General features: G+C 41.8%; 1 protein-coding gene across 6 annotated transcripts; it reads right to left on the reverse strand.

Moving 5' to 3' along the window:
- Positions 1-223: 223 nt before the first annotated feature.
- Positions 224-17,332, reverse strand: git2a (G protein-coupled receptor kinase interacting ArfGAP 2a). Of its 6 annotated transcripts, XM_084360548.1 has the most exons (21): positions 16,951-17,332; positions 13,339-13,472; positions 12,918-13,030; positions 12,715-12,820; positions 12,551-12,637; positions 12,324-12,454; positions 12,132-12,226; positions 11,476-11,521; positions 10,992-11,043; positions 10,828-10,900; positions 10,615-10,712; positions 10,409-10,520; positions 10,168-10,310; positions 9,733-9,882; positions 7,170-7,418; positions 6,193-6,282; positions 3,415-3,497; positions 3,093-3,284; positions 2,738-2,869; positions 2,140-2,203; positions 224-2,032 (listed from the first exon to the last, which is right to left on the reverse strand). In XM_084360548.1, exons 1-21 carry the CDS (start codon positions 17,000-17,002, stop codon positions 1,820-1,822), a joined length of 2,415 nt encoding a protein of 804 aa, XP_084216674.1. In that variant the 5' UTR covers positions 17,003-17,332; the 3' UTR covers positions 224-1,819. The 6 variants fall into 6 exon arrangements, with proteins under 6 accessions (XP_084216674.1, XP_084216671.1, XP_084216670.1 ...); XM_084360545.1 differs by lacking the exon at positions 6,193-6,282 and having other exon boundaries at positions 10,992-11,040; positions 16,951-17,331; XM_084360544.1 differs by lacking the exon at positions 6,193-6,282 and having other exon boundaries at positions 16,951-17,331.
- Positions 17,333-17,901: the final 569 nt, after the last annotated feature.

The following is a 17,901-nucleotide window of genomic DNA, read 5'->3' on the forward strand; positions in this document are numbered from 1 at the left end:
GACTCAAGGATGAAGTAATGATGTTTCATATCCTTTAAAAGGTTAAAGGTCACCTCACTGTGACATCATAATGTTCTGCATAAAATGCTCTGGCCTTTATTCAATGCTATAGCTCAAGAGTCGCAACTTGACTGGTGCACGGAGACACACAACCACGTGGCAGTAATTCTTGTTACTGAGGCAACACATAGTGAAACATGATGAATGCAAAACCACATCAGAGTATAGTTATAAATTAAGTTTATTTAGAAAATAATTATTTTTCCCAAAGTGCAACTTCACAGCTGCATCACAAACATCCCTGCACTACATTCAAGTACAGAGAGGGACATTACCTTGACCAGAATTCAACATGACACTGAACTCTTGAAACACTGGATGAGGATGAACGTTGGGTTTGCACAATTATACAGGAGACGACTGTAGTTCTTACCCATATGTTGCACACTGAATACAAAACTAGCAGCAACAGAACGGAGCACAGAACACGTGGACATACAGACAACATGGCTGTTAGCTGAGAATAACATACCAACACTGCAATGGCACACAAGAACCACAGAATACAATACAGCGTGGAGCCTGTTGGAAACACACCAAAATCTTTTTAACTTAATACAACAACATCTTGGCGCTGGTGAAGAATATAACTTGGCCCCTGACCAAGTGTTATTTGCATTCACTGACTTGACATATGGGCAAACACATAAATAGCTGCAATAAGTGCACTGCAGACTGGATTACACTTTACAGGGTAAAAACCATATAAATAGCTTCTTCGATTGCAACAAACATTAGCATTGCAGAGCTACATAGTGTGCATAAATGAAGTCCCCGACATTTAATGCAAGTTAACTACATGGTCAGTTTGTTTTTTGGAGATTCGACTCGACAGTGTGACGATGCTCGCACAGTGCAATTAATGAGAGGAAGCTCCTTTAGCTACAAGAGTGTTAGCGACAGCATTCAATGACAGTGGATTCATGGCTCGTTTATGGCTTTTCAGCATCCATGTCTGTCTTTGGACTGATAACATTAACAATATCATCATTTGGATTTACTGTACTGTGCTTAATCGTTTCTCTCAATAAAAGGTATTTACATTATCAAATGATTAAAGTAAGTTTTACTCTAATTGTTAGAATAATTCAAAAAGGTGCAATATGTAAGAACTGGCCACCTGTCGAAATTCATACGCCAACTCCAAACAGCTGCTAACTGCGGCTTACACGCAGCTAGCCGCCGTTAGCTTGTAAGCTCTGTTAACGGTGCAGCGAGCGATTGTTTTTGCTAACTCTACCCAGGCTGGGAGCTCAGACCACGAGGGGATTGTTGGTGCTTTTTACTATCAGACCATAACGTCTTGAGGTACAAAATGGCTAGAGGCTAGCCAGTTAGCGTGCTAACTTCAACAGATAACGACAACAATACACAGACGTCTTTGACATAACATCGATACTGTTATAGCTTCATATTGTTGATAATTTTAATTTACATAATTCTTACATATTGCACCTTTAAGAAACCATTACAGTTCCCTGCCTGTTCGCTGCTGTAACGTGATTTGTTTTCATTATTTTATCCGAAGAGAAGTTGTGCTATCCTAACAGCTGGGTATCCCTAAGTATAGTTGCTGATTTTTCCCTAAATGCTCAGATTTTGTCCAGAGTTGGCTTTAAATAGTCAATATTTATCCATAAATTAAAAAAACAAACAACGCATGCCTATACCACAAATACAAAAACCAACAAAATCATTAAAAATATATATATAAGAACAAAACTGAGATGCTGACGGCTTTGCAGCCCTGTAAGTGCTGTTAGTTGGTATTCTCCTTTGTGGTGATGGTGACAAGCTGCTTCGCTGCCTTGGCAATGTCATAAGCACATTGGATGACCTGCTGGGTGACCAGCTGCATGTCCGGTCCCGGGCAGCCCTCTGAAGGCAACGCCTTCCTGCACTCGCTCTGAAGCCGGTACGCACTGGAGGTCAACAAGCGCAGAGATCCTCTCACCGTCTCTGAGCGTGGCTTCTGCAGAGGAAGGTTAGAATATATTGTTTTAATAGAAGTTTCTGCTGAAAAGTCAACAGATTTGTGTAAAAGGAGGCAGCAAAATACATTAAAACGTGTTTCCATACCTTAGGAAAGAGGGCGGCCATTTCTTTTACAGCCACATGTATTCTTTCTGAGCAGGGTATGAAGCTGTGAGGAGAGATTTGTCCATGAGTTCAACAAATTCATGTCACACTCATAAAATTATTATTATAATGATAAAATATGAATTACCCAAAAGCTCTTACATGCAAGTCAACTTACAGAGCAAGGTGCTTCACAGTACTCACAACACACCGTGCATTATCATGTCCGACTTCAGGTTAACATCAACTACCAGGTCATGCTATCTAACAGACATTTTTTAGCAATGTAAGTGCGTCACACTTATTCTGCAACACGTTTTTATTAAATAATAATGGCTACACAGCATTAACATCAGCCTGAATAAATGTGTTACATCAAACACAGTCCCCTACATATCAAAACCAAGTCAATGCATAGATGCAACTTATCAACAACTAGCTGAAGACAGTCTTTTTAAACTGAACGCATTCAGCAGCACATCAGAGAAAAAGAGACAGCTTGTTAGCAGGTGAGACAGAAGGACAGATGAGGCAGAAACTGTGTGAGGGAGAGGAAAATAAAACTGTGCCTGGGAGGCAGGGACAGAGGCCAGAGTACCAGGAGGTGGGGTCAGGGGACCGGAGGCTGAGCGGCTGAAGGGGAGGGGGAGCCTTCTCAGCCCAGGGCACCAGAGTGCTGAAACATCCCAGGCTGTGCCTGAGCCGACGCACGCCTTCACGCTCACATGGTCTGCTCACAGGGGTGGGGGACGGGGACACCGTGACACCAAAACAGTGGAAGTGGAAGTAGAATGAAGGGGAAGAGTGAAGATAACCGACAAAAGGGGAAATGATAGAAGATAAAGGCAACTAATAATAACAGAATAATGATGAACGAAGAGGAACTAAAGGTTTAAAATGGAGGCAAGGAAATGAAAGCTAAAAAAAACAGATCCTGAACTTCAGATTCTGACCTGTCATGTTTGTTCTCCTGAGCAGCTCGCAGCAGCTCTTGGATATTCTTGGTGATCTGCTCGGTTTTGCGGATGACGTCCTCGGTGCTGGGAAGCGTGGGATCTGGCTCCATCTCCAGATCATCCAGCTCAGGGATGGAGCTGCCCTCCCCCAGCCAGCCGCTGCTCCTCAGCCTCGCTCTCCTGCTCAGACTGCAGAGGGAAGTTCAGAAATCACGTCTGCTGCCAAAATCCCTCCGTACTGTGTACAGCACACGGTCTATTTGTCTTTCCCTTTGTCAGTTAGCACAAACTAACACATAATTCTGGGTGATGCTCTTACCCCGAATCATCCATCTCAGAGTCATTGAATGTATTGTCATAGTCACTCTCCGGCATGCTGCTTTGCTTCTCTAACTTTGTGGCCTAGAAGGAAGAGAAGGCAGAAAAAACTGATAATGTGGTGTCGTGGGAGACGTCCAATGTGAGACGATGTAAATCAGAAACAGCTGCACGTAAAACTCATCAACAAGGAAAAAGCACATACATATTGTAAATGTGCCCTTTTTATGTTTGTTGCATGTCGAATTGAAATGTAAACAAGTGAGAGTGATGAAGGTAATTCTGAATGAAACAAGCCGATAAAGCTGTGAAGCAAGAAGCACATCATTGAGTTAAAGCGTTCAGTTCAGGGTTAGTAAAACAGATTATGCAGAGTTCTTCACATCAGCTTTAATGCTGACTTTCGTAAAGGATGGATTCATGGCGAATAAACAAAAAGCCAATACTGATAATCAGCAACACATGGCTGGAAACATTACATAAGAACCATGACACACACAGGCCTGACTCATCCTTTAAACTGAAGTGAAGTAGACCCCGGAGGGTCATTATGTGAGGAGGGGAAGTCGAGGATCGGATGACTTCATGAATGAAACTTAATCAAATGCAACACCACTGTTAAGTGCATCACACGAACGCCTTTCACACCAGATATGAATCCTTTTCATCTGTTCACTGTAACTTAAAGTTTCTATATGAGAGCTGGAACATTATAGAGCAAGTCCCACTTCCTCTTTATGTGTTTCTCTGTTCTTAACGCTGCCTGCTCATATTTGAATGATCGCTTTGACCTCTGTATGATGTACGATCAGTAATTTCACCATTTTGCGACACTTACATTGCAAAACATACATATTAGTAGTTGGCTTTTATAGTGACCATTTTAATTAACTTCCTGACATGATCAGAAAAGCAAAATATGACCTCTTTGCAGCCAGTCATGCTCGACGTAGACTATAAGGGTGAACGTGATTTGCCAACATGGCTGCCTCTGGAGTTTGAACTTTCTCACTAAAGGTTTAGCTTATGGCCTTAACTGTGTTAATGCAGAATATGAATAGACTTTTGAGTACTATCACAAAAACTGTCCGAATAATAGTCGTGGATATCTCCTTCCATGCATCATAGCTACATCAGCTTGCTTTTTAAAAAAAGACATTTATTCATGTGGTTATGACTTTAACCCTCTGGCGTGATAGTTTAACAGTTCAAATCTGGCAACGCTGGCGTGCATGTCGATGCACACAAGTCGCTCCCTGTGAAACTGTTGGCCCTCCACTAACAGAGTGACCTCTCTTAGTTCACACCCTCAAACTTTACCTAAAGGATATTTTACCAGATGTTTTTAGCAGGATAGCTAGCAAATGAATAATGACGACGCATGTATTCTGGTCACTCTGCAGCTGAATATGTTTCTATTGTCTGGCGGGAAAACGGCGTGACGAGGCAGAATATTTTCACATCTAACTTGGTGAATTAAGGGTTTATTTCAACCAAACTACAGCTGGTGATTGTTGGAACAGTGGCAGGGTTGACCAAGATATTTTTAGTGAGTTACATTTTGTTTCTGTTGAGTTTGAATTAAGTGAGTTTCACAGTGATCTCCGAGGTTAAATGAGTGTTTTTGTCACTGGAGTCTGGTGGCTTTGAGAAAAGCAATATAACTGCTGTGACCGACGCTAGCATTTGTTTAGGTCTGAGATTCTGGTGCTCTAGTGCAACATCTGTTGGCGTGCATAGAAACTTTAAAGGGTAACTCCACCCGTTTTTAACATTAAAGTGTGTTTACAGGTCTTGGCGACTTCACATGTGAGAAATGTAGTATAAAGTCTTTTGTGGCTCCTGAGGAAGCTGCATGTAATCTAATAAAGCCACAAAAAGCTTTATACTACTTTTTTCACATATGCAGTCGAACTCCTCGAGATCTGTAAACAGTAAACAGTGTGTCAATGGGTGGAGTTGCCCTTTAACTTTATAGAGACTGACGATCAGACTCAAAGCTTCATTTAGAAACAGGAAGCAGAGAAAGTACCCTCAAGCCACACAGGACCTGCTGTAAAACATATTCATACCCTTTCAATCAATGTCCAGGAATCCAAACACAATCCTCCTCTTGTATGCAGAACAAAGTGCAACACGCATAAGACTGCTTGAGGAAACTTGGTTTGCACATAGATGTTCAGATAAATCTTTGTTCTGCTTTACTTCAAGACAAATCTTTATAGACTATAAAAAAACATGTTCGTGTTACTGGAGGAAGTGAGAGCATGCTGTTGGAGGCTCACTGTGCAGCCAAGCATTTGTTAGAGATGGCGTGAAAAGATCTGCTCAGAGTGTTTGAAGGAAAAATAAGTATAAAATATACATTTTTCCTGTCTTTTCACAGACAGGTGGTTGTTTTATTACTACCAAACTTTGCACAATCAAATTGTCTCCAGGTCATCTGCTACTCAGGCTTCTGGAGTAAAGAAAGAAAGCATTAAAATTAGCAGGTGCTGCATCACAAGCGCAACTTTTCAGCGAGACATTCAGCAGTCAGGTTTCTGCCTCCACAAAACCACACAACTCCAGTCGTTTAGCCTCGCCATGAGGATGATGCTGATGGAGGCAAGTGTCTGATGGTGATGGCAGCTGGTGGCTCATGCAGCAGGGCAGATAAGGAGCAGCATAGAGGAGGACAGAGGAAAGTGAGGGAGGGGGAAGAGGTAGAAATTGTAAAGGGCTCGAAGTGGATTTGCTTCGCCCCACAAGATGTGGGCCGAGCGAGGATGTACTTAACCTTTTGAGCACTCTCGTCCTTCGACCAAGACAGGGTGGATGGAAATGAGGGGAGGGATGAAGAGGTGGTCACAAAAGCGCCCCTTTCCGTCTAAAGACAGGGTTCAAATCACATTTTAAGGACACGGGTTCCTTAAATTAAAAGGAGAAACAAACTAAAAGAGTGAGATGAATTCTTCCAGATGTGGCTCGTTCGGATATTTTACGTTGACAATGGAGTTGATGAAAAGCTATCTGTGCGCTGAGCATGACCATTAAGTTCAGGATTAAAAAAATTCTCTTTTGTCTTAAGAGGGCGGAGGTTAAAATCAATGCTACGTAGATTATTTAAAAGAGCTTAGTCATGTGTACAGATCATCCTCCTACATTTATTTGCTGAATTCACGAGCAGTTCCTCTCTGAACTCAGCATCCTGGAGAAGAAAACACGACTGAAAGGCCGGGGAGTTAATCCATCGAGAGAACAGCACCAGGAGAGAAGGATTAACAGTCTCACATTTCAATATACAAAATCAAAGAGAGAGATGAAACAGATGAGAAGATTGTGAGTTTGTGAAATTATCATGCATTACAAAAAACACAGTGTTTGTATGGTAGTTTTAATGCTTCATCATCACAAAACACAGTACAAACCTTCAAAGTATATCAGAATAACAGCATCTGCGTGAGTTTACAACTACGTTTGGTCTGACAAAAAAAGCAGCACTCCAGTGTAACAACACACATATGCAGATAATGGTTTTTGAAATATGTATCTGGACAAGATGAAATGTGGCTGGCTGTGTCTAAAACGCATGACATTGTGCAGTTGGATGAGTCTTTCTTTGAAGAAGTGCCCAGTGGGGAAAATGAGGAAGGAAGTACAAGAATAGGCAGGAAGAAAGGTTTGCACACGGGGTGAAGACATGAGGGAAAGTGGTGGAAACAGGGCTGAGGAGAGGAAATGGCAAAGGAGAAGCAGGGAACAGGTCTTACTTACATGAGGTGGGAAGGGTTGCAGGTTGGGGATACCCTCCTCTGGGTAGGGATTTTCCCCTTTAGGGAGATAGGGCTTCAGGCCCGAGCCGGTCTCATACATAGACATGGGCCGACTGGCCCGCGCTGACTGCCGGCGTTTCAGGGCTGAGGGGCTGGAGGGGTCAGGGTAGTCTGAACCGCTGGGGATCTGATAGATATTGGTTGTGACCTGCCGCCTGAGAGAGATGTTCTCGCTTTGCAGAGAGTGCAGCTGGAAGAGACGGTCAGCAACACACTCAGACGCGCTCTGAGCAAAGCAAGCTTTGTTCCCAAGTAGGGAACAATTAGCTCAATACTGGGGAAATGTGGCAGCAATAGGAATCACTGACACAGAAAAACTTGAATCCATCATCCACCGATATAATCAGTCCGTCTATTAATACCAACAAACCTGCTGTCTTGGTTTCTCTTTGTTCTTATATTCAGTCACTTTATGCATATGTAGATTTTTATATCAAGTTAATATGTGCGTTAGGGTCCCTTGATTGAGCCCTAATGAGACAGGATTGTTGGTATTATTACGAACAACAAATCATATCAGTGGCTGAAAGTTTCAAGCGGCTCAGTGTAACAATCATTTTTATTAGTGCCATATTTTCCCTGATATTGGGCTACATTTTCTCTACAACCTGTTCTGAATCACTTCATCTGTACAGCATAACATATCAGCTTTTATCCCATTAGTCCTCAAAATATTCAGATTCTTCTTTCACAATCTGCTCCTGTCGGCCTTCTTAAAGTCATTTATTTTAAAGGTTTTCATTTGCCAGAAATAAAACACATCTTTGCGGGCATCATTTTGTAAAATTTGAAAGCTACTCTTTGAATCTTTGTTATTCCCATGATTTAGAAAGTTCAGACGATGTTGGGGTATTGCTCTCAAAAAAATGTATAATGGTAAGTTGTTACACATTTTACCTTTATCAAACAATTGCAGCTCCTGCGTTTTGAACATGGCATTTATTTTGATTGAATTGTTCAGCCCTAGTCATTAATATACAGAGCCTGAAGCTGCTTCAGTGACTTACAGAATGACTTAGAAAAATGCTGGAGAATATTTTCCTGTAAATATAAAATTCTCCTTCAATTTCCATCAAGTGGACCATCATTGTCATGTTAAAGAACTCCTAAGATCGTAGGAATAACATGAATTTTTGCTTTGGGCAATTTTTACTCTTGATCTAAGAAATGCAAAAGCAAGTAATAAGCAAGCAAAAGACTGTTGCATAGGTGAGCAACACAGGTGAAGTTCAAGTCAAAGAATTATGAGAGAACAGGAGGCATCCAAGAACAAACAAAATCAAGAAGATTTCGCCAAGGATACGACAGTTTGGGTGAGGGAAAAAAAACAGACTAAATCAATGCAACTACTTGCATTCAGTGCAAAGTTAATGGAAGATATTGTGTAAGTGTGGTTTAGTTACTAACCTGACTGACAATGTTTTGTAAAGGCTAAAGAAAACTACATCCACAATACGGTGTGTCCGTCATTTGACTTCTACAGTCTGTCATCACGAGCCCTGTCCTGTTTATCTGAATGTCGTCTTTGTGAATCTGCTCAACTTTAAGCTAACACAACACCAAATCACATCATCAGAAACATTAAGGTACGCTACAGTACAGTGCTGCACGTCTACTGCACAACACAACGACCCCAGAGCCACACAAAACAGATTTCATTAGAGAAGATTTAGGAGAGACAAAAAAAAAAACCTGCATGCGTCGTCCAAACAGCCAAATTAAAGCAATTTTAACACAAGAAAAAAAAAATACTTGAAGCTTCAACATGCGTATATCTGTGGCCAAAAATCATCATATTCAGAATAGTTTAGGTTTAGCAAGATTGCAAACATTTGTGCAGAACCTCATACTTAACAGCAGTTTACTGTCACACAGTAACATAACTCCAGGTTTGTACTTTCTATGAACTCTCTAGGAAATGTGACCACTTAGAAAACAAGTAAAAAATTTCACATCTACCACAGAAAGTCATCCAACAACATTTTCTATGCAGTAAACACAGTATATGTGATGAAGCAAGTCACACACATACAATTTCAGTTAGTCACTATGAACTAAGAAAAGGTTAAAAAAAAAAAAAAATACTGTCAATCATGTCATGCTTCTTCTTAAAACATGCTTGTTAGTAACATTAGACAGCTTTGACTCTATTTATTACAAAAAGAGGGACTAAACTGTTTTTGTTAACTGGAGTAAGGGTGCATTTGTTCTTCTCAGATCCATTAAAACAAACCAACAAAACAAAAAAAAAGAAAGAAAAAAAGTCTAGTTTACATTCAAGTGTAGAAATTAAACATGCTGGCCAAAACAGAGGGCGGACCAGCAGGGTGTCGCAGCAGCCTTATCTCACAACAGAGCATTCCTGTTCAGATAGCTCGGCCCCTCGTTACAAGCCGCAGGCTGGGCCTCCGCACCAGAGCGTGATCCCACTGCTGACCACTGTGGCCCCCCCTCGGTCCGGCCCCCCGGTGTTAGTGACCTTATTGGTGCAGCGCGGTGGATACCTTTTTCTGCATCAGCCTCAGCTCGTCGCTCAGGTTGCTGTTGGCTTTCATGAGGTGCTGGATCTTAGCTTCAGAGGCAGAGAGCGCGTTTTTCACCTCCATGTATTCGTGCATAGTGATGGGGCTGTCTGAGAGGTCAGAGTCCAGGCTCTGTTGGAGAGAGGAGTTAAAAGGGTGAAGGCACCTAGAGAGAGACTTCGGCCTCTTTCATACATAGTTTGCCGGTAATTAAGTACTGTACTGTATTTTCGCTGAAATGATACTAGTTCTTGAGGTGGGAAACAGCCGTAGAGCTTTCCCTGAATATCAAGCCTTGCTCCCGTTCACACACGACCGCATGCAGGAGATGTTCCTGTACGTTTCAGGGATAGACTGCATGTGTGAAAGGGCTTAACCCTTTCAAGGTTTTCATTTGTGAAAATGAAGCCTCGATACCTTGGTCCGATCGCCTTTGCTCGAGGGGAGCTCTTGATCTGTATCCTCATCGGACGCCACGCTATCGTAGTCGGGCTGGTCGTTGTCCTGGCTGTCGCTGCAATGCCTGACAGCCATGTTCTTCAGGATGAACTCCACATTGTCTGGGATGAAGGGACACAGAGTGGAAATATCACTGTATATCTGCACTACACCTCACAGTCAGTACGTTCTTGTAATGAGGTAACAATATAATGCTGACCTTTGGGACTGGCTATTGAATTCCCTTGTTGTCTGCGCTTAGCATCACTTAATATGTCAATCACCAGGGTCGCAAATTCGTGTGCATTAAATCTCGCAAGCTTCTGTCGTCCCTGAACAAGAAAAGAAAAAGTCACATCAGCAATAATCTTACCTCAAAGTACATGTAAAGCGTTTGCACTGGAGTTTTTTTAAAAGCTGACTTGCCTGGTTTCTAGTTGATGAATACTCTGGATTCACAGGAAGGAAGGGCACCACAGTCGTCTCCGTCACCAGGGTGCTGTGATTCTGCGTAGCCAGCCACACTACAAATAATAGATAAGAGATCAATAGTGTCCTGTTGAGAAGCCGCAACACCAGCGGAGGTTTGGAGATATCAGAGTGAGACGACACAGCTTTCACTGGATCATTTTTCTTTACCTGCGTCCGTCTCTCGTCTGTCCACCTCGTCATACACATCCATGGCGAGCTCCTCGAATAAATGATTACTGAGCTGCATGAAAATTGGGAAATCACACGTAGTCAGACTCAAGCAAAAAGGGAGGACAAAGAGCTCAGTACAGTGACCCTGTGGAAATACTTACAGACTGCAGTTTCTTCTTCGCTGCCTTGGCGAGTTCTGACAAATCTAAACTGCTGCGAACAGACAAAAATGTTCATTAACGCATGCTGATGAATCTTAAGGAGGACACAATGCACATTTCATTCTGATTAATACTTACATATTCCTTATCCATCAAAAGAGAGCAAGAAAAAAGATCAAATATATCATTTTAAGTGAAAAAGCGCCATGGCTGTTAGAGTTGTTGTTGTAGAATGGTTGGCATTTAATTATTTGCAGCAATTACACATTTTCTGGGTTTGTCAACGACTTCACTTCACTCTCCTCTAACACAGATAACAGATGCTGCAGAGATCACAACAGCGTGTCCGAACAAGCCTGACAACTGCCTCACCGCTCTCACTTTCTTGGCTCGATTCAAGTTAAACCCCTTCACTTAAGACACACGTTGATTTAAAGACAAATCACTTAATATCGACTGGCATGATGGCGACTAATAGCTTTACCTGTCAGCCATCTGTGGAACAATGAAGTGCTGCCCGGTTTTATGATCTGAAAGAAACAACAGGAGTGTTTGGGGTCACTGCCAACAACATCAACGATGCATCAACGGGAAATGCAAACACTTTCTATTAAGCATGATGGAAACGTAGTTCATATTTGGTTATCACAAAGCACATTAAATACTATAAGCAGTTGTTTTTATCTGATTGTGATCTGAGTGCCACACGGGTGAAATCTATTGGGTATCCAGGTTTTGTCCTTATCTGCCGAGTCAAAACTGTCTTTCACACCCTCCAACCACAAATGCACATATTCTTTGACCTATTTATTTTTAGTAGGGCAATACCAGTGAAATTTTTTAAAATAATACATCTACAGAACTTGTAGAAAGGTGCAGAGTAAAAGTTCATCTTCTCCTTAAAACATTATTATGATTGTGAATTAATAATTTTAATAGTATAACACTGTTGGAATCACGTGGTATCTGTGTTTCGTCAGCATCAAGAGTCATGTTAGTTGCCAGTTTGGGGGAAAAGATGTAAAAATGGGTGCACGTTTACGACAGTACGCGCCCGGCATTCTGTACTGCCCTAATGTTCGCTAGTTAACATTAGAACATGAAGATTTAAACTATTTCATCATCTTTCTCACTGCTTACCTGGTTTTCTCCCGCACAGGTAAAACGCCAGTCGATCGGTTAGTTCATACTGAACCTCCACCAGTCTGTCTGCGAGCTCATGTTGACCTGCTTCCCTGCAAATGTTTAAAAAAAAACATTGTAATATACTTCAAACAGCAGGCTTTAAATATGTTTTGGTTAAATCAAAAAGGTGACTGAGAGTGGCTTTACCTTGCATAGTCAATGGGAGTTTTGCCATTGCTGTCGGGGGCTCCAGGATCGGCCCCATAAACAGTTAATAGTTCAGCCTGAGATACTTGTCCTGCCTTTGCAGCTACATGCAAAGGAGTGTTTCCTTTTTCCTAGAGGAGAGGTTGAGTAACATGACAAACCCATGTGATCTAAAAAGTCAACAGAAAAGTACACGTAGAGATGAAAAATTCTGTGGTGAATCTTACAGGGTGAAAGAAATTAGCTTGTGCTCCGAGGGATAACAACCGCAAACAAGTCTCCAGATTCCCGGTGCGTACGCTTGAGTGAAGTTGCTGAAAAAAACAAATGATTATTACTTTTGATAAGCTCAACAATGAGGCTTCGTACAGGGAACGTGTTTTCAACTCACCTTGCTCAGATCCTTGGCTGTCGAGCTGTCATCCTCCCGACAAGGCATGCGATGGACGAACGCCAGCATTTGATATTTGGCTTTTATAAACTCTGATTTGTTCGGGCTTTTGGGACAGAAAGAGGCAATTAGTGAATCAACAGAACAAATGTTATACTGAACAAAAAGTACTCCATTTTTATTTTTAAACGATAATGACTCACTGCAGTTTGTCCTGAGGGTTGGCCTTGCGTCTTCCACTCATTACAGACGCAGGGTCCAGAAGAGAGTGCTCCCATATTGAATTTGCTCCGTTGCTGTATAATGTCTGAACCATCTAGAGTGAAATGAAAAAGAAACCCGTATAATGTGACCCATTGATTTTGTCTGCAGAATGCTGACTGGCTGCTAACAGGTCCTTTTCCTGAATAAACACTTTCTATTTTGGGAGAGAAAAAAAATCAATACAACTCAGTGAGATCTGATGTACAACTGTGGTCAAAGACACAGGCACATGCAGTCACAGAGATCATGTGCAAGGATGAGATGATCATGAAGACATCTCAGCTTCTGACAACTCATTAACGACAAAAAAGCTTCACAGCTGAAACAGTTACACAGATGTTTCCTGTGTGGGGGCATTACCTGTAGCTGCGTGGGAGGCCATGGTGTGTGCATCAGGTGGCGGACTTGTGAGCTGTGTCTGCCCAGGCTCCGGTGAACGCTGCAGCACTCATCGCAGATCAACACCCCCCGGTTCACAGAGGCCCAGCGAGGCTCTGAGAAGGAAGAGAAAAAAAACCACAAAGTGAAAATCATGCCACTCTCAGTGATCTGACTGATGAATCAACAACCGACTGAAGATGTGATTTAAGAAGCAGATCTGAACATCTGATCCTGTGGCTCTCACGGGTTTGATTAGCTCTCGATAGTCGAGGCCGAGTCAGGTGGAAAAGGTATCACAGGTCGTCTCTTCTCATTCACTGACATGCTTCTGTGGATCTAAGCACCACACCTCGCCTTTTTTCCTCTGCTCCTCACTGACAGGACCCCGAGAAACTCTTACTTCAGACAGATGTTTGAAGGATCAGGCAGGGCTTATTCTACATTTTTACCTTCGGCAGCAATTCCCAGAAAAAGATCCATCCCACTTGCGATTATTGTCTCTTAGAGCTGCAACAACTAGTCAGTTAATCAATTAGCCGATCAAAACAAAATAAATTGCCAACTACTCTGATAATCGATGAATCATTTGCGCCATTTTTCAGGTAGTCAAGTCAAACATTTGCAGGTGATAATTTGGTGCTTTTCTTTGTCATTTACGATGGTAAATGAAGAGTCTTTGGGTTTTGGATGTTATAGACTAAACTATAAATCATGAACATAATTGGTAGAATACTCAATAATGAAAATAATTAAATAGTTAATTGCAGCTGCATTGTCTGTGTAGCCAAAGTCTGATACAACGTATTGTTTTGTCCCAGAGCTCCATTGTTATCCAAAAACATCTGTTATGCAAGGTGTTGTACATAATTTCAATAGACATAAACAGACCTGCTGCCAGAAAATACTCAGCAAACCACCAATGTGCATCAATCCATGGCGGAAAATAGTCCCTAACAAATACTGTACTTACTCCTGTTTACAATTTACAATTGTCGGCAATTATTCAAGCTTTTTAAACATTAAATTACATATTCTGAGCTGATTTAAGATTTATGTCTTCATTAAGATGAAAAAGGCCTTGGGGCCACAGACTGAGAAGAAAAAGTAGAAAGTGTAGGGCTGCAGTGATAATTCCTGTATCATATCAGTGTTATTAAATGTCATATATATATATTTCACGTTTATATCAGGACATTACACCTGAGGACAGAGTTTGTTCAACCTGAGAAAAACCCCTTTTAATCACATTTCTTTAAGGGTCACTGTAACTGATAATAATAATAAAAATAATTCGGGGATACTGTGATATTTTCTGAGAAGGTTATCGTACTGTGAAAATCTCATAACATCGCAGCCGTCGTCCTGAGAGTTGTACCGCGGCCATTTCATCAGAGTTTTTGACAATAAGGAAAAAACAGAATGATGCCAGTCTCATCCTTTAAAGCCTTTGAGCTCAGACCACTGGAAGCATTATGGCTGCTGATATGAACATGAACAGTCAACACAACACAGTGCACAAATGTTACAGACTGCAAATCGCTTTTGATTATCACAACATGCCTCGAGGGAGGCTTCCAGAACACATGCAGACAGATATAATCTGACTCGAGACTGACAAAGAAGAGAAAAGACAAACCCCAGCAGGATCAAGGCCTTATTGACCCAAGATTTAGGTAAAGCCATGCATTGTCTAAAAAGGAAGTGAAGCCTAGCAGTTGTAGGTTGAGGCACCTCGACCTTACTGTTGTGAAATAGAGCAGCTTCCTCTTTCAAAACATGAGAGAAAATGACTGACGAGAATTTTACAGCTGCATATTCAGGAAATGCATGTGTGTTAGAAACAGAGAGAGAGTGCACTTTCAAGATACAGTCTGAGCTGTGACTAAAATAAATATGTTTACTTAACCTCGACCTATTTAGCATACTTCACTTAACACAAATGTCAGAGAGTTGTGCCGTCTGCCACCTCGATAGAGACTCTTCCCACAGCAAACATCTCCAGACCAAAAAAAATACTGTAAATTCATACGTTACTCTATTGATAGCCGATAAACTGTTAAACAGATTGAGTGTCTGTCTGGCACCGTGACAGGACAGACAGTGAAGACGCTAAGTGTCTTAGCAGCAGCTGAGGTGTAGGAGGAACAGCTGCAGGGGTTGCTGAGCACATTCTGGCACCTGGTCCCCAGTTTTTCAGAGTCTCCCCCTCATTTACTCTCCACCAGGACCTGGGAGATGGTGCTGCTGACATGCTTCTTTTACCCTTTCCTCGACAAGTGCTGCTAAATTTAATACCACATCTTCGAACTCTAAAAATATTCACACCCAACAAATGGTAACAGTTGTGTGAAAGAGCAGTCCAGGCCAGCTGCTGGGGGGGACCGGAGGGGTTTGGATGACATGATGAGAGACAAGATACTAAAATTTGATTAACTCTGAATATTTAGCATACCTGTTATTGGTATTCTTGATTTTTTTTATTGTGCTTCAGACAAGGAACCAGAGAGCGCAGGGATTTTTAAAGTAAATTCAGACTCACATATTTAGATATATTCAGATATACTCAAATATATCAGATTTACAGTACACTACAGTGCCACAATAGAAAAAAATACCCTCTTCTGCATTGAAAGCATGCGGTCAATTCTCTCAGCATCCTGTTTTGCTTCCTGCGCCTGCTGAAAAACATCACGTCATTTCTATATAAACGGGACTTCTGAAAGTACCGCACTCACAATGCAACTAATACTCGTTCAGCTCTCACAGAAACATTTGATTACACGTGGTTAATTTGATTTTGCTCTCATCCTTGATACTATTTGGAGCGAACAATTCTGTTTTGAGATCCTGGTGTTCCTCTGATGTCAAATAACACACAAGATTTAGTTGTTGTCTGTATTTCAAGCTGCTACCGAAGAGAAGAAACAGACTAGTTCAACCTGACAAAAAATAGATTTGAGTTTAGGCTTCAGTCAATCACTACTTATCGATAAATCAAGTAGGATCAGTGGGAGAAAAAATCCTGTCAGTAGATAAGCTCAGACATTGTCAACATGTGGTACTAACATCACCTGTGTGGTGCACAAAAAGCACCATGAAAGGAGGCCACTGTGCCCACACTGGCTTTTTATGAATGATGCAGTCATCCTAGTTTAGTTAGAGCAGTTTCCTGCTGATCTAACATAAGATTTCATAATGGATTACATCTTCAATTTGCTGGAAACATCTGCAGATCACTCACACATTATTACAAATACATATACTCCTGCATTTATATTAACACACATCAGAAATACCTGCCTGATTTTTAAAGCAAGTAAAACAGCATGGAAACAGTTAAAAAGACAGCTGCTTCAGGTCCAAATGCAATCCTCAGTTAACAACAACAACAACAACAACAACAACACTAAGCACAGTTCACCACAGTACACCCTGCACATCTAACTAACTGAGAGGAAGAAAGCAGCATGGGGCACGTCTGATAATCTGATTAAACCACAAGTGTGAAGTGCATGGTGTTGAATTACCGAGCGTCAGTGAATAAATAAAGGCTGAGTCCAAACACTGAAGGGATGATCTGAATTATCTTACCTGGGACGCTGCAATCGGCGCAGAGTTCAGTGTTTCGTATGCGTTTAGACATCCTTTACTCAGGAGGAAGCCTTGTAAACCGAGCAGACTAGTATGTCCGTTACGTTATGCTAACCATTGATTACTCTGTGTTGATTCCTTCCGCGTTAGCTCAACCTAGCTAATTAAAAACAAGCCCCCCCCCACCGACAACGACCTGCTACTTCATTCAGCTGTCGCTAGCCTTTTTCGTTGCGGCTAGCGTCTACGTTACGACCATTATAACGCCAGCCCACAGCAGTAAGGGTACAATGCTGGGGAGCCTGCAAGTTAGCTGACTTAGCACCTGATTAGCTAACTAGCCTGTGCCTGCTCGGTGCTTCACTCTTCAGTCTGGCAGACAGAGCAGAGCGCGAGCGTTCCCTGTGGCAGCTGCGACTGTGACCTATGTTGAGGGAACAATGTGCCCAGGGTTGCGCCTCTCAGGATGTAAACTTCCTGATATAAATGACGCCTCATTGTCCCTGTTCGCATATATGAGAAAATCCCAACTGTTGTTCTGATTATACGGCTAAAAAAAATAACGTTTGGTATCCAACACCTAGATAAAGTACGCTGTATTTGGTTGAGTTTGCTGTGGGTTCGGGCGGCACATAACCTGAAAGACTCAACTGAGGGCATTTAAACACAATCTACAGTAGGGATGTGAGTTTGATTTATTCACCTTCGTGACGCGGTACAAAAGAGCTTACAGAACCTCCGCCCACCACGTCAATATCTCTACTGTTTTTTTAATATAATATAACGAGTAAATAAAAACAAATAGTATTACACAACTGGGGTCAGTCTTGAGACAAGATGGAGCATCAACAGACCCAATTTTATGTAGCTGAGCCAATGTGGAAACACAAATGTGTAGGATTTGGGCGCATCTAGCTAGCTAGCTAACCGCTACATCAATACATTAAGTAA

The sequence above is a fragment of the Pagrus pagrus genome (assembly GCF_965226575.1).
Source record: "Pagrus pagrus genome assembly, chromosome: 8".
In the NCBI taxonomy this organism is placed as follows: Eukaryota; Metazoa; Chordata; class Actinopteri; order Spariformes; family Sparidae; genus Pagrus; species Pagrus pagrus.

Bases quoted from the DNA above. Each gene is read 5' to 3' on its own strand.
- git2a (XM_084360548.1), bottom strand. From the start codon at position 17,002: ATGTCTAAACGCATACGAAACACTGAACTCTGCGCCGATTGCAGCGTC. The intron at 10,311-10,408 runs GTCAGCATTATA...CCTTCATCCCAG, and splicing joins TTCAATAGCCAGTCCCAAAG to ACAATGTGGAGTTCATCCTG. The intron at 3,498-6,192 runs GTTAAGTACATC...TCTTCCTTCTAG, and splicing joins AGGACGAGAGTGCTCAAAAG to GCCACAAAGTTAGAGAAGCA.